Source organism: Pollachius pollachius (genome assembly GCF_949987615.1).
Source record: "Pollachius pollachius genome assembly, chromosome: 7".
Classification (NCBI taxonomy): Eukaryota; Metazoa; Chordata; class Actinopteri; order Gadiformes; family Gadidae; genus Pollachius; species Pollachius pollachius.
This window is the reverse complement of record NC_136940.1, coordinates 16,815,005-16,829,753: the sequence shown is the minus strand read 5'-3', so window position 1 is coordinate 16,829,753 and position 14,749 is coordinate 16,815,005. Positions and strand designations below refer to the sequence as shown.

The following is a 14,749-nucleotide window of genomic DNA, read 5'->3' as shown; positions in this document are numbered from 1 at the left end:
CTGAATTTGTATCATCGGCCCCCATGCTTTCAGCAATGCTGGACCCTCGTCACAAGCACCTGAGCTTTCTGACACCTGCACAGACAGTAGTTGCTAATGCGAAATTAGTTGAACTGGGAGAGGCAGTGGAGACAGGCCAGGAGGCTATCGAGCAGGCTGGGGGGCACGCGGACGAAGGGAGCGCAAACACTGGAGCGGCCGCAGCCGCCACACAGGCATCCGCTATGGCACTTCTCCTCGGGGAGCAGTACTCCATTATACTGGACACTGGCATTGACACAGAGGTTAATAACTTTCTGAAGGATACCCCCCCACCCCTGGATTGCAACCCTGCCGACTGGTGGAAAGTGAATGGGAGGAGGTTCCCCAGGCTGTCAAAGTTAGCGCGACAGTACCTTTGCATCCCCGCAACTTCGGTCCCGTCAGAGCGGGTGTTTTCTGCTGCTGGACTGACAGTAACAAGGCTGCGTTCGCGGCTTACCCCCGAGCATGTTGACATGCTTATATTTCTAAATAAAAATATGTAGGCTGGAGTTAGACAGTAGGGACAGTCACCACCGAACGTGAGTCGCTCTTTTTGTTTTAATGTGTCGTCTCTCGCTCCGCTTTTCTTTCGGCTTGGTGCCTCTCGGAGTCGTTATTTTGTCGAAACTGTGAAATCTTAGCCTTGTATGTTCAATAAGGTATTGCTTTTAGATAGTAGTTCATTTAATTGTTTGTAAATGGGTGGCGTGGCTCATCTTTTTGTTGCGAGCCTTTGCCATTGTTCGGACTTTACGAGCGCCGCATCTATAACCTATAATGCCTGTATTTATTATTTTAAAACTGTTAAACATGTAGGTCTTCAAGTTAACTATTGTATTCATTTTGGCCCATACATTATTGTTGTAATAAAGATTTAATTGATAAAAACATTTTGTATTTTTACCAACGGGAATTTCAATATAGCCTATAGAAAAAAGTTAATGATTAATCGATAATTGATCGATAACTCTAGCGATGCTCGATCAAGGAAATTTCTTCAAATGCCCATCCCTAATGCTTACCACTAGCAGCAGAACATTAGACAGCTTGTTTCAGGGTTAAGCAAATTAAATTTGTTGAACATTTTGGTATTATTAATGCTATAATTTGGAATAGATTGTATATGGTTTCTTCAACGTAATATTTACTTCTGACCATCCTCTTGTATAGGGATGCCCTGAACAAGATGAAGGACGTGTATGAGAAGAACCCCCAGATGGGCGACCCAAGCAGCCTGCAGCCCAAGATCTCTGAGACCATATGCAACATGGAAAAGCTGCGCTCGGAAATACACAAGAACGAGGTACGGAGGGAGGCTTCCGCCTATAAAGACTCTTTGTGGTCATGAGGACCCCCCTCTGGGTTTGCAACTTGACCCGTGGTGTGACGTCTTCCCCTTCCGGTCTTTCTCTCTGTCTCTGTCTCTCTCTGTCTCTGTGTTTCTGTCTCTCTGTTTCTGTGTCTCTCACTGTCTCTTTCACTCTGTCTATGTCTCTGTCTCTCTTTCTCTCCGTCTGTCTGAATCTCCCTCTCCGTTTCTCTCTATGGCTTTTGCTCTGTCTCTGTCTATCTGTCGGCCTCTGTGTGTGTCTGTCTGTCTATCTGTCTCTGTCTGTGTATCCATCTCTCTGTCCTGCCGAGCTAACATAAAGCAACTCAAACAGTAAGATGAAGAGGGAATTTGGAAATGTTATCCTGAGGTCAAAATCTTTGTGGATCAGTGAGAGGTCTCACTGTTTTCAAATCAAACGAAACAGAAGCAAGAAAGTTATTGGAGACGCAGAGGGGAGGGAAAGATGAGAGGTGGGATAAGTAATGGAAAAGAAGGAGACAGAGGCTAGCTGTATTCCCCAGTCAGTCCTAAGTGTGTCGGTGAGTGTAACCCGAGTCCTGACAGATAACTGACTTTTGTGATTTCCAGGAGTCCAGGGTTAACTGCAATGTGTTAGCACCCCCTGCTTTTCACTGTGTGGCAGCACAGGGCCTAACACCAGAGACTGTAAAGGCTTCAGTATACTTGAAAATAACTCCAAATTACCATGTTCTCACACAAAAAAATAGCAGGGTTGCGACCAAGTCGAAGCACTGCAATGTTTTCAGATCGCTGTAATGTGCGAAGGGTTCTCGGCTTTGATTTTGTTTTAAATATATTTAGGGCTTTATGTGTCGGCCTCTTACCACAGCACTGTCCTAAGGGGCTGGTGAACGCATCAGTAATCAATCAGATTAACTAAACGAGTCAACTAAATGTTGTATAATCTTGCCCTTTTCACCACTACTAAAAAAGACCCACACTGGTGATCAATCACACGTTCAGTATGTGCTGTTAAACACAGTTGATCTTTTGTTTCCTAATGAAGGGACCTATTCCGACAGATCTCACACATATAGGGCACATTTTCACCTTGTCATCAAAATGTCAGTCTGTCTAGAAAGGTGTGATGTTTTAATGTGTGTGTGTTTGTGTGTGTGTGTGTGTGTGTGTGTGTGTGTGTGTGTGTGTGTGTGTGTTTGTGTTTGTTTGGGTGCTTATGTAGTCGTGGCTGTCGGAGGTTGAGGGCAAGCAGAGCTCCAGGGGCGACCGGAGACACAGTGCAGACAACCACCACCACACCCCCCAGGGCAGAGAGAGGTACGCACGCACACACACACACTAGCATGTTCACGTAGTCTTAAAACCAGGTTTTTCCGAAGCTGCTTTTTTTTTTTTTATCTGCGCAAGCACTGGCATCAGAAATCTGTAAACCGTTCCTTGTTATCAACGGCAATCTATAATTGCTATGGCAGTTATGCCGTCTCCCTGCAAGTGGCTTTCTTTAGCTCACCTCTGCAAGCACAATATCAGCCTACTAGCTTTCCCCTTCAGGGCATGAGTCAATCCAGGCCCGTCATCTGCCTCCACCGCTGTCCCTCTCCCCAATAACCCGCCCCATCTCTCCCTCTCTCCGTCAGTCCTGAGGGCAGCTACACCGACGACAACAACCAGGAGCACCAGCCCACACCTCAGCGCCCCCACCACCACCACTCGGGCCCCCCCCCACGGCAGCCCGGGCCCCCCAACTCGGACCACCACGAGTTTGACGACGAGTTTGACGACGATGACCCTATGCCTGTCGTCGGACACTGCAAGGCGCTGTACTCCTTTGACGGTAAAGCCGCGCGCAGGTTTTGCTTTCGATCACCTTGGAACGGCGCGTTTATGTAGGACATGGATTGCAGTTCCATGACCTACATTGCACAGCTCACACAAATTGCCAGTTGCCTGTTGAGTAAATAGCAACGATGATCCGATTTCGAAGTCGAAAATAATAATTGGATAATAATTGGGTGATATTAGCGGAAACTCTATGCCGGCATTGCGCAGACCATCATCATCCCTTGGGCACAAACTCACTCGAACCTGTCGATATTGGATGTCCGTAAGAGAGAGATGCTTTACCTATCAGTTAGGCGATGGTTGGTATAATATCAATACTTTGTCGTGACTGGATGAGATATTTCTAGAGGCTGTATTATTTGATGTATGATCACTGCAAGACGGGTTATGAGTGTTTTCCTGGTCTTCAAGGAGAATGATCCACGATCGTAGCGCGGATCCATTCAAGTGATTTGTTTTTGTTTTCACCAGGTAAGAACGAGGGGACGTTAGTGATGGCAGAGGATGAGGTAATGTGACTCTTTGTACACAATCTATTGTCATATGTTGTCGATGAACTGTTGTCATTTTCATGTTTGACTTTATCCACAACCTGAACCAGCATACCGTTTCTGGATATTTGCAAAAGGGCATTGTCAACTACCAATTCCAGATTCATCAACCTGACCCAATAAATTGCCAAACTTAAGAGTCAGTGATCCCAAACCGTTTTCTCTTTTTTTAAACGTGGTAATATGACTTATAAGGTCGTCAAAATAGTAATCCATGTCATTTTGTCACTGTTACGGAAATAAGACAAAAATTTAGAAAAAAACAAGGTAAATGTTTTTGCTTCTCTCCCCAAAACACTATGTGAATGTTAACTCTGCTGTGAATGCAGGGGTAGTTGTTTTCCTGACGTGTGTGTGTGTGTGTGTGTGTGTGTGTGTGTGTGTGTGTGTGTGTGTGTGTGTGTATTTGAGCAGTGATTTAATAGCTGTGTCCGAGTGAGGTTTACGCTTCCCGGACCCTTATAGTATAACGCTAAAGTGTGTCGTGCATTTCATTTACAACATAGCTCAATATAACACTCATACACAACGACAGTTCTAAAAACATTAACGCAAAGCTGCCGCGGGTCGTTACATGGGGCTAAACAGCCTCCCCCTCTCATAATTCTCTCAACAAGCGTTTCAAATCCAGCTGAAACAGTGGGTTCACTAGTAATTAGCAATTATTTTTATCTTTAATATTACTGACGCTATTTTAAAAGCCTGTTTAGCTAACAGTTTACATTGGGCCTACTTTTTTCTTGGTTATGTTTTAAATCGTATTATCGAAAGTAGCACAGCTTGACAGAAAATATTATTGTATTATAAATATTTAGGAACAAATGCAAGCTATATTTCTTTAAACATTGATTTACAGTCACCTGTTGTAAATACTTTTATTTTGTGCCGTCACGTGATTTAATAAGAGCCGGTGTCCCTCCCTCCCCCTCTATATCTCTCATCTGATTGGCTCCAGGTGCTGTACATAATCGAGGAGGACAAGGGCGACGGCTGGACGCGGGCCAGGAAGCAGGGCGGTGAGGAGGGCTACGTGCCCACCTCGTACGTGGAGATCACCATGGAGAAGGCCAGCAAAGGTGCCGTCACCTACATCTGATCGGCCGTCCCACCCCTGCACTGCAGCCAGTCCCCTGCATCCATGCATCCCTTCTCCATCTCCCTCCCTCTCTGTAACCTCATTGTCTCAGTAAACCAGAGTCCAAATGCCTGCGTGGACTCCTCCCCCTACCCGTCTCCTCCTCTACCTTCTTTCTTTCCTCTCATCTCATCCCCCCACACCCCCAACAGTATTCGTGGAATGTGTTGCCAGCATGTGCTCGTGCACGGACAAGCGGGCAGGTGGGGAGAGGGAGGGGTTTTAATGGTGTTTGTCTGACCATTTGAAATGTGTTGTATGCGTTTTATGCTGGCAAAGAGACATTTAGTTGATTTTTTTCTTTTTCTCTATGCCTGGCTGCATGTTGAGACTCAAACCACTTCCTGACGATCAAAGCAAATTAGATTTTATTTAATGTTCCTGAGGATTTGTCTTGTTTTAATTTTTTGAGTTGTGTTTATATTTGGAAGTAATGTCAATTTATCAAATTATTTTATTTGTTTAATCTCTGTGTTGGAGTGTGTGTGTTTGTGTGTGTTCCATATTCAGTCTCAACAAAGCTTTCCATCACTATTTTAGCCGACCGCAACTCCATGTTCTTAAGGTGCGTTCACACCAAAAGCGAAGTGAATATTGTGCTTGAGGGAGTGAGCCGAATGAGCAATACCATTCAAGCCTGACTCTGTATGTATTCGCACCGCGCCTTCGAGTTTGGTGTGAGCGCACAGTTACTCTCCTGTGTAAATATATGCATCATGTATGTATCACCTCAGCACACTGTTATCCTTTGTTTTAATTATTTTTTAATGCGTGTAAATTTGAGATAGTGTTGCAACAACATGTCCACATGTTCCTGCTGTATTCATCTCCCGTCTGCTGTACCCATCTGTCTTACAATCTCTAATACGTGTGTGTGCGTGTCTTACGTCCGCTGTAATCCGTGCTCACTCATGTCATACACGTCCATCAAGGATGATACTATTGTTTTCCCCCAATTTGTCGATGTATTCGATGATCTGCAATTACATTTACATTTAGGGCATTTATCAGACGCTTTTATCCAAAGCGACTTACAATAAGTGCAATCTGCTGCCTCTCTCCGCATGGCTGCAGGCACACTCTGTCCAAACATCTACATTTGCCGTCTTAACGGCATGCAGATCAGTCATGGGTTGGTAGTCCAACCTTCTGCTGGAGGACACGATAAGATTCCACTTGGTCCCTCATTGCAGTGGTTTCACAATGCGATCGTTATGAACAGGAAGCTCTGGACTTATTTAGGAAAATGTTTCATCCATGTGTCATTCCATGTTGAAGACTCTTCCTTCCATGAGATATAGATCAGCTACTAGAATAGAAAGCACTGACGAAGAGTCAGCTGTGGCATGATAACTGTTGGTTTGAGATACTGTTTTTTAGCCAGGAGTACTAATACACTGACAGATCCCCGAATGTGGGCTGTATCCTGGGCCAGGACGCTTTTATTTTTATACTTTGTATAAAGAAAGTTTGCCCGATGGGGAAACTTTTATGGACCTTTTCTAGTTCTGTTCTCCCAGCACTACTACGGAATGCTCTTAATATGCTCTGCAAAAGAAATTACTAATCATGTTGTGTATCGTTGCGCTAAAGTAAATATGCAGATTTCATATTGACTGGCTGTGTTTTTTTGCGTGTGTGTGTGTGTGTGTGTGTGTGTGTGTGTGTGTTTGTGTGTGGGGGGGGGTGTGTAAGTAACTTGCTCTTTCTTCATGTGCACTGCAGGTTCCTGAGGGCTGCAGGGTTGCCGGATGATTTGATTGGCTGGTGGAGGGATCATGCTGATTGGTGGTGGGGTGACCAAGACCAACGGGGGGAGAGGGGTATGGCCAGGGGTTGTTGATGGAAAGCTAGTATGGGATGAAATGATAATGAGAGAGAGGCTATAAGGCATGTTGCACGTCTGCATGCATCATCACACATATCTGAGCAGCAAAGCATTCTGGGAGATGCAGCTTAAACTGGGTTCTGTGTTTCGTCATTAAAACCTTGAAGGGCTCTGATGGCTCCAGCTCTGCCAGTGAGGTTACCTATGCCATCTCCCCTGCATGATGTGCAACTCTACTATTTGTGAAGGGAAGCCACGGCAGCACGAAGTCTGGCTTCAAGCCACTGGTCCACTGTGCCCCCTAGTGGAGAGAACATGTATTTGTCTTTTGGCAGAAAACGTCCTTAACGTAATTATTTCAAATTCTCAAAATTTGCTTGGAATAACCTGTTTTTTCCGATGCAGTTTAAGATGCTCTTTACTCATACCGAGTCAGAAATGCACAATACATCATGCCTCCCAGGTTGCCAGAGAGATAAATATGCTTTGATCTAATCATGGTACCAACACCAGACTAGAGACACGCCTGCCTATCCATTTGTGCTCTGTTAACGATATCTGCCTCACCTCCCTGTCTGAGCAACTCTGCTTCTCAGGCCTGCCTCGTTACACACTCACACACACACAGATTCTGTTAAGGTCATTGTGTGTGTGCTCTTGCTGCGGTGTCCATTGGTGAACTATCCAATCAACTGTGTTTCTATTCAAACGGTAGCCCTCTCTACTTTGGTGGGTACTTTCACACTTTCATTGGTTGAGAAGCAGGGGGACCCCTTTTACTATTAAATTTCCCTCCCTATACACCGGCACCACTACCAGCTTCAGCAAGGCCCACAGAGACACCGATGTGAACAACACTACAGAACGACCAGCACGGCCACCCCCTTCTTTCTCTCACTGCCCCTAAGAAACAATCAACAGAGCCGGACTTCCGTGGACTTGTCGCAGCGTCTTTAAACACCACCTCAAAGTGTGACCTTATGGACTTACTGGTTGAGTCTCTGTAAACCCCATCAGCGCCTCCACACACGCTCTTTCTCCCACTCCGCCCAGTTTATATTCCCTATGTCCATCACATTCCCACACATGACCCCATCAACAGCTTAGCTTACCCTTCACACACACACAAACACGCCCTCGTACACAGAACGTGTGTGTGTGTGTTTGCTTCTGTGGGGTATGTATACTCATGCATTCATGCTAGTTTTTATCCCCCAAACCACCACCAATACTTTGAAATGTTTTGTACATATTACCATCATTCTGTATTGCTGGAATGAATGTCTTTCAATTGTGATTGTTATTTTTTGTAACGTATATAGTTCAACATTGTTTATATCATGGATTGTTTTACAGGCGGTCTGCCCCTACAAACAGACTGCCACTCTGACTAGGAGAGAACAAGGTTTGATTTGAAGCGATGCACTTTGTCCCACAATTCTTAAGCATTTGGAAAGGAGTAAATGAGTGTTGTTAATTTTAATGGACGAGTGAATGTATGGATGAATGAGAGTGAATCTCTGCTGAGTGTGGTGCGACGATCGCAAAGGACCACTATGACTTAACTTTCTAATTTACAGTTTTATACTCTTTTTTTGTAACTCTATAAGCGAAATTCTTCTCCATTTGCATGAACTCCTCAGCGTCTACCACATGATTGTTCTCCCATCTTGGATGTTGTCAATTCTTTCAGTGACTTCTTAGGAACCAAAGTCTACTGTCTACTCACTCGCGGCCTTGGTTTCCTGTTCTCCTGCTGTTGATTCGCTGTCACCGCTATCTCAGTACAGAGTCACACAGTTGGGCTCGTTACACGCTGTACCGTCTTCTCGGATGAAAAGCGCAACGACCCTGCCTTACTTTCAACCTGTGGTTTTAATTTGAAGCTGTGAAATGTACAAAATATGTGTTTTTCTATTGACACCGACAATGACATTGCAGCCTAATGATTTTATTGCTCCCATTTGTCACCAAAGTGATTGAAGGGCTTCCTGCAGGGGCCTGGTTCAGTAGGACTACTGTTGAGGGTGCAACATTTGTATGGAGGCAAAATCTACCGGTTCCTGCATGGAGGGGGAATTTTTACAGATGAATTCTGTTCCCAAACATACCCTGCTGCACCAACAATAATGTATTATTTTAATGGCTGGTTTGGTCTTGTGGCTGTTCAAACATCTATTGTCCAATGGTCATGAGAGGATCGTTTTCAGCTCCTCCTTTCTAAGACAAGGATTGAATCTAACCTATTATTTCTCTTTTGATCTTTGTTCAAAGACCAAAATATCAACGGCACCAATTCTACAATTTTTGGGACGTTAATGCGACACAAGCTACTAAAACATCACACAACAAAAATGTATTACATTTTCACTGTACATTTAAAGAAAAATATGCAGAGCCATTGTGCTCTAGGGTATAATTCTGAATATGAACCCCTTTTTTATAATTGGTTTTGAACCAATGATGTAAGTTTTATTTGTTTAGTGTATATATAATTACAAATTAATGGGCATTTTCCTTGGTAAACCAGGAATGTCCAAACATTTCGAACTATGTACGTCTTGGTGAAGGTAATACAACTGCTTATGCCTTTTCACATGCCGTAATGTAATTATTTTGGTTTTGCATTATAAGGAAATTATTGTCCCAACCCAGAAATAAGGCAGTCAATCACATTGAATTAGAAACAATCATGGAGGTGATAGGTGCTGATTTGACAACTTGTAATATCCATCTAATCTTAGTGTTGTTTTTACCGTGTTTGTTGTAATAACCCATTGCAGTACTTCACGTTTCATATTGTTGAGCACATCGTATTACTTTGAATATTGTCACGTTTTTTTTACGAACCGACTACACCCCTAACCCTTTCCCATATCCAGCTTCCAATATATTGTTCCAAATAAATAAACATGTAAAGTTGTCTATTCATTTATTCAACACAGACGCCCTACGCCAGAAAACCACACACTTATAGGCTACATAACTAACTGACTAGCGATAATTTCTGAAATTTAAAAAGTATAATAAAAACCTACCTGTGCTGTTGTGAGAGCCTGTTTATCTTCTAACCATCTCGCCGTGTTTGACTACAAGTTGGTTAAAACAAAGACATACTATTTGTGAGTTTGAATATTTAATAGGGATTAGACCTATTTCACTTTGTCTTCAGAGGTGTCTTGGAGCGCTTATCAACGTCGGGGTGATGTTGCTTACAACTGAAACAACTGGTTATTTAAAGCCATTTGAAACGTAATCAGAGATGTGAATAATCAGAGTTATTTCTCTTTGCACTTTGTTTTAATAAAGGTTAAACATGCACAGATTATTTCACAGATCAGTAACATTCTCTATTAAATCACTTGCTATTGTAGTACTCAATAGAAAGATTAAAATCCATAATCCTTTTATTTCTTTACAGTAAATAACTTCGAGAAAAATATATTACAGTCTAGTATACACATGCATAAAAAATGTACACCTTTCGTCTATTGCACATGTGTGTAACAGACTCACACAAGTTAGTCAGAACAAACACATTCACTGTATACATGGTCTCATTTCCATCCAACATATTCATTCATGTAATAGAGGAAAATGTTTCCTTTTTAAAACTATTGCCTTTTTAAATATAACCCAGCCCAATGTGTGTTTTCTGCCACAGTTTAAATGGACACCCAATGGCATGATGGTTAGAAAACCTGATAATGTTAGGGTTATTGCATAATTGCATTGCGACAATGAATAAATCCTTGGAGTATTTTGAACATTTGCACTTGCAAAGGTAGAATAACACACTTTTAAAGAAGGGGATCTTAATTAGTGTATTATTTAAGTGGTCAGTCTACATGGTATTGATTTGAATCCTTCACAGACACTTTCTTGGTGTTAACCAGTGGTGGCTGAGTTTGTGTCACTGTTAATAGCCTATCACACGCTTACAAATCCAAGCTTCCAGCAAGATGATTTGTTGAAACAAAAATGAGGTGAAAGAAAGTGATCAGATTTAGATAAGTAAAAATATAAAAATATTCTATTAGTTCAGTAATCTAAAGTCTGATTTGTGGGACACAAAGAGAACTTTTGAGTCTCAAATGAGATTCAGACGAAGGCCTCAAAACCTAATTGAAACTTTGTGATGTTAATACTAAATCAATTAAATATTATTTTGTAGCAACAGAAAATGTATTGATGAGCTATAGCTTCTAGCTTTAGAAATGTAAATATTTAGTTGCTTTCCTCTTTAAAATTGTAAAATACTTTCTCTTAGCGGCTTATCAGATAAAGCTAATTTAAGACAACTCTTGGGACGAGCATTTACCGACATTGTAAAGACTCAATTATGAATGTTTAAGATAATCAATTAACTAATCAGCAATTAAAATATTGGTTCTTTGAAGCTCTAAAACAAAGATATAATGATAATATATATATATATCTTCAATGTAACAAACTCTGTTGTCATTTGTCATTGAATTTAGCTTTTAACCGGTACCTCAGTCATTAAATATATATAATTACATAGTTTATTTTAAATTAGCCAACAATTTTGAGTTAATTTAACTCACATGTAAGAAAACAACTAAAATAAAAGACTAAACGGTACATAGCCAAGTCATCAGTGAGTGTGTATCGCCTGGCAATACTGAAGAGAACCGGAGTCTCCATCCATACTGTATTTTATCATATTACAACAGTAAGTAAATCTCAACACATTAGCAGTGATCGACCAAATGTATACAGACATACATACATACATACAAACAAATACACATACTAATACATACATACATGCACACCTACATACCTTGCATAAGCCTTCTACTATATACATAATCATACATACCTCTTATATGTATCATTACGACACCTTCATTACTTTTGAGGTACTTTACCTTTAACCTGTCAAGAAACAATATTCAATAAACGATATTTACTGCGATGTGTGGACTCAACCATGGGACTAGTGGTGATAGTGATGATGCTTCCGTCAAAGTCAACTGGGGGAGCCGATGGAACCTTTTTCTCCAAGGGTCCAATGTACATGGTGATAGCAAGCGTTCAAGCTAAACCTGCTAGCTAAAAAATACGCTTCACTCTGTAACTTTGTGTCATTAATAAAACTTCAAAAATTGATGCTTTAATATTTCCAAAGTGCTAGTGATAGTACATTTACAAACATAATACAAAGTGTGTGTGTGTATGTTTCCGCTTATAACTTCATTTCCCACTTCTCAGATCTGTGTGTGTGTTGTGGGCGGTGGCTCCAGTTTCCTTGACAATGCAGTGAGGATGAGAGTGAACTTGCTGTAGCGATCTGATTGGTTCACAGTGGCACCCCGACTTCCCCATAGCAACCGTTGCTGAAAGTCTGTCTTGAACACTTCGAGAAGGTCCTCGTCGCACTGGAACCCTAAAAGAACACACACACACACACACACACACACACACACACACACACACACACACACACACACACACACACACACACATACACACACACAAAACAAGGTTTTAATGGTGAGGGGTAATTACTTGTCCAAGTTGTTATCTCACCGTATTAATTAATTGTGTGTGTATTTGCATTTGTGTCTGTCTGTGTTTGCGCTTGTGTGTCTGTGTTCATGTGTGTGTGTGTCTGCATGGGACCATATGTGTGTACCTTCCAGTGCCCTCAGTGCGTGTTGCGTGTATCTGTGCGCGTGGTGCGCCATGCCCCGTGCGGCCTCCAGGTGGCGCAGCATGATGTCACAGCCCTGGTCACTGGTCTCCCAGAGCTCCAGCCCGTCGGGGGAGACGGCGGGACGCTCCATCAGGGTGAGGAGGGGCAGGAGGACGGGCACGCTCACCACCGGCGGCAGGGAGGCTGCATTAGGCCATAAGGTTGTTTTATTTGAAGGAGAACCAAACCATGAAATTACCCATTTTTTTTGTAGTTGATTACACAGTCGTGATATAGAAAGATCCTGAGCCATATCTCGACTTGAACAAGTCGAGAACTTTTGAAAAACAACGTTTTTCAAAGTTCTGACCGGGTGTATATAATACAGACTCAATTCCCTCTGTGGGTTAAACCCATGCTGTTGCATGAGTTACCTTGGTCATTGTTCATTTTGTGTAACCATCAGGTAACGTCGATCAAATATTCTGGCTACATTACCCGCAAATCAGACTGTAGAAAGTAAGACCTGCATGTGCCAAACAGCGAAAGAAGGGCATATAGTCTACCAAATTTATATTTATTTACTATAGTGGGAGATCATCACCGCCAATTCCAGGGGCTTGTCCTCAGCCGACAGGAGTTGGCTTAGAGGTAGTGTTGCTTTTCCTTTAATCAGTTTAAGAAAATAGTAATAATCTGCGAAGGATTGGCATAGCGACTTTAACGTCACTCCCCATAGTAAACAGGCCCAACTTCACCGTTTTACGCAGTCACGTGACGGCTGTCTCACTCCGCGAAGCACTCTCACAAAGTGGGCGCCTAACAAGCAGGAAGTGGCCTGAACAGGTACCTGTGCCCTCGTAGAGGCTCTGGTAGAATGGTTTGAGGCTCTTCTCGTAGGTGATGGCGGTCTGCGTGTAGCTCCTCCTCAGAGCGGTCCATGTGTGCTCCAAGCGGCTGATCTGAGACCACGTACAAAACACACAGACCAAGGCGTGAGTGTATGTTTGGTATCCACCAGGTCCGGGTGGAGAAGTACATTAATGTTCATCAGATTGATGATGTTTGCTTTGGCTTCTCCCAGGCTTGCACAATTACCATAAAACCCAGACCACTCCAATACATCCACTAGAACAACTGGAATACTAAGTACGATATAAATAACACAGCTGAAACAAATGCTATGTTTTCATATTTATATTCTAAGCACGCTTTATTTTACTATACACACTATATATTCAGAGTGTGCGTCGGGTCTGGTCTATCCAGGGTCAATTCAATTGTGTACAATATAATGCAGTTTAGTTGCCTTTAAAAAAAATGAGGGCGTCCTCATTTGGTAGTGTTGTCTGAAATTGAAGTGTTCGAATTTAGTTCCCTATATAGTATACTTCTTAATAATCATAATGCACTGTTAAAGCAATGTACAACTCCACTTAACTCCACCAACTTACACTTACCTTGACATTATATCCCATTTGAGATTTGGGAAGAGGGAGAGAGAGAGAGAGAGAGAGAGAGATGCTGTGTCTGCTCACCTGGGGCAGATCCAGGGCCTTCATCAAGGCAGTGAAGGCGTACAGGTCTCCTACCGAGTCCTTCAGCTCCAGGGACACCTGGATGATGCGGTTCAGAGTGGACGCCCGCTCCTCAACGCTGCCCGTACATCCCAGAATATCCACGGCCACGCCAATTGCCAAAGTATGGTGTCTGGCAAAGGAGGGCAATTTGAGTCCATATTCACATCTTATCTTACGTTTTTTTAATTTTATTTTTTTGTCCAGATTTATACTAGAATGAAACTGTACCAATACATTACTTACAGCATAAGATGTTTAAGGGTTTTGTTATCCAAAGAATTTCTTCTTTTTGTTTGTGATTGTGATCCAATTCACGACTAAAACTTAAGCTACCCAAGCTTTATAGAGTCAAGGTGACATTAAAGAGTTCAAATGACTGAGCTTTGTTACAATACATATTTTTCGCCTTAAGGAGAGCTTGTGGGTTCAGGCAATGTGTATAAGAGGCGTCCCGATGGTTACCTCTCCATCAGGTCCAGCCTCAGCTGCTGACCATGTGGCAGGGTCACCAGTTCCAGACCTGAGGCCACGCCCATTTGGCCTTCAACCTCTGACGACACGTCCAGTATCCGAGCAACCTGTGACAACGCACACGTTGTTCAACAGTTTACAACAAGGTAAGTGCAACCTGCGTTGAATTGAAGGTAGGAGCAGCCATGAATGTTCAACAACCATAATTGTTATTCATTACAAAACACATTAAATCAGACAAAATACTGTGTGTGTGTATGTGAGTGTGTGTGTATATGTGTGTTTGTGCTCCTGGGGTTGTGTTTCTGCATATGCATGCACATGTGTACGTGTGTGTGTGT

The 14,749-nt window shown here is 42.5% G+C and overlaps 2 protein-coding genes across 5 annotated transcripts in view; one reads left to right on the top strand and one right to left on the bottom strand.

Annotated features, from left to right (window-relative positions):
• The window catches only part of fnbp1l (formin binding protein 1-like), a 36,917-nt gene extending 27,282 nt beyond the window's left edge, over positions 1–9,635 (top strand). The window contains exons 11-16 of one of the 2 annotated variants that reach the window (XM_079739517.1): positions 1,195–1,327; positions 2,562–2,656; positions 2,977–3,173; positions 3,653–3,690; positions 4,688–4,808; positions 6,593–9,635. In XM_079739517.1, coding sequence (XP_079595643.1) covers positions 1,195–1,327; positions 2,562–2,656; positions 2,977–3,173; positions 3,653–3,690; positions 4,688–4,808; positions 6,593–6,600 — 592 coding nt within the window. In that variant the 3' untranslated portion in view covers positions 6,601–9,635. Of the gene's footprint in view, positions 1–1,194; positions 1,328–2,561; positions 2,657–2,976; positions 3,174–3,652; positions 3,691–4,687; positions 6,532–6,592 lie in introns of those variants that run through there. The other variant, XM_079739516.1, reaches the window with a different exon arrangement.
• A 356-nt stretch (positions 9,636–9,991) lies between these two features.
• Positions 9,992–14,749, bottom strand: part of bcar3 (BCAR3 adaptor protein, NSP family member) — a 43,470-nt gene continuing 38,712 nt past the window's right edge. For all 3 annotated transcript variants that reach the window (XM_079740269.1, XM_079740270.1, XM_079740271.1), the window contains 5 exons: positions 14,400–14,515; positions 13,896–14,067; positions 13,208–13,319; positions 12,358–12,561; positions 9,992–12,108 (listed from right to left, as the gene is read on the bottom strand). In XM_079740269.1, the coding sequence (XP_079596395.1) occupies positions 11,930–12,108; positions 12,358–12,561; positions 13,208–13,319; positions 13,896–14,067; positions 14,400–14,515 (783 nt within the window). In that variant the 3' untranslated portion in view covers positions 9,992–11,929. The remainder of the gene's footprint in view (positions 12,109–12,357; positions 12,562–13,207; positions 13,320–13,895; positions 14,068–14,399; positions 14,516–14,749) is intronic.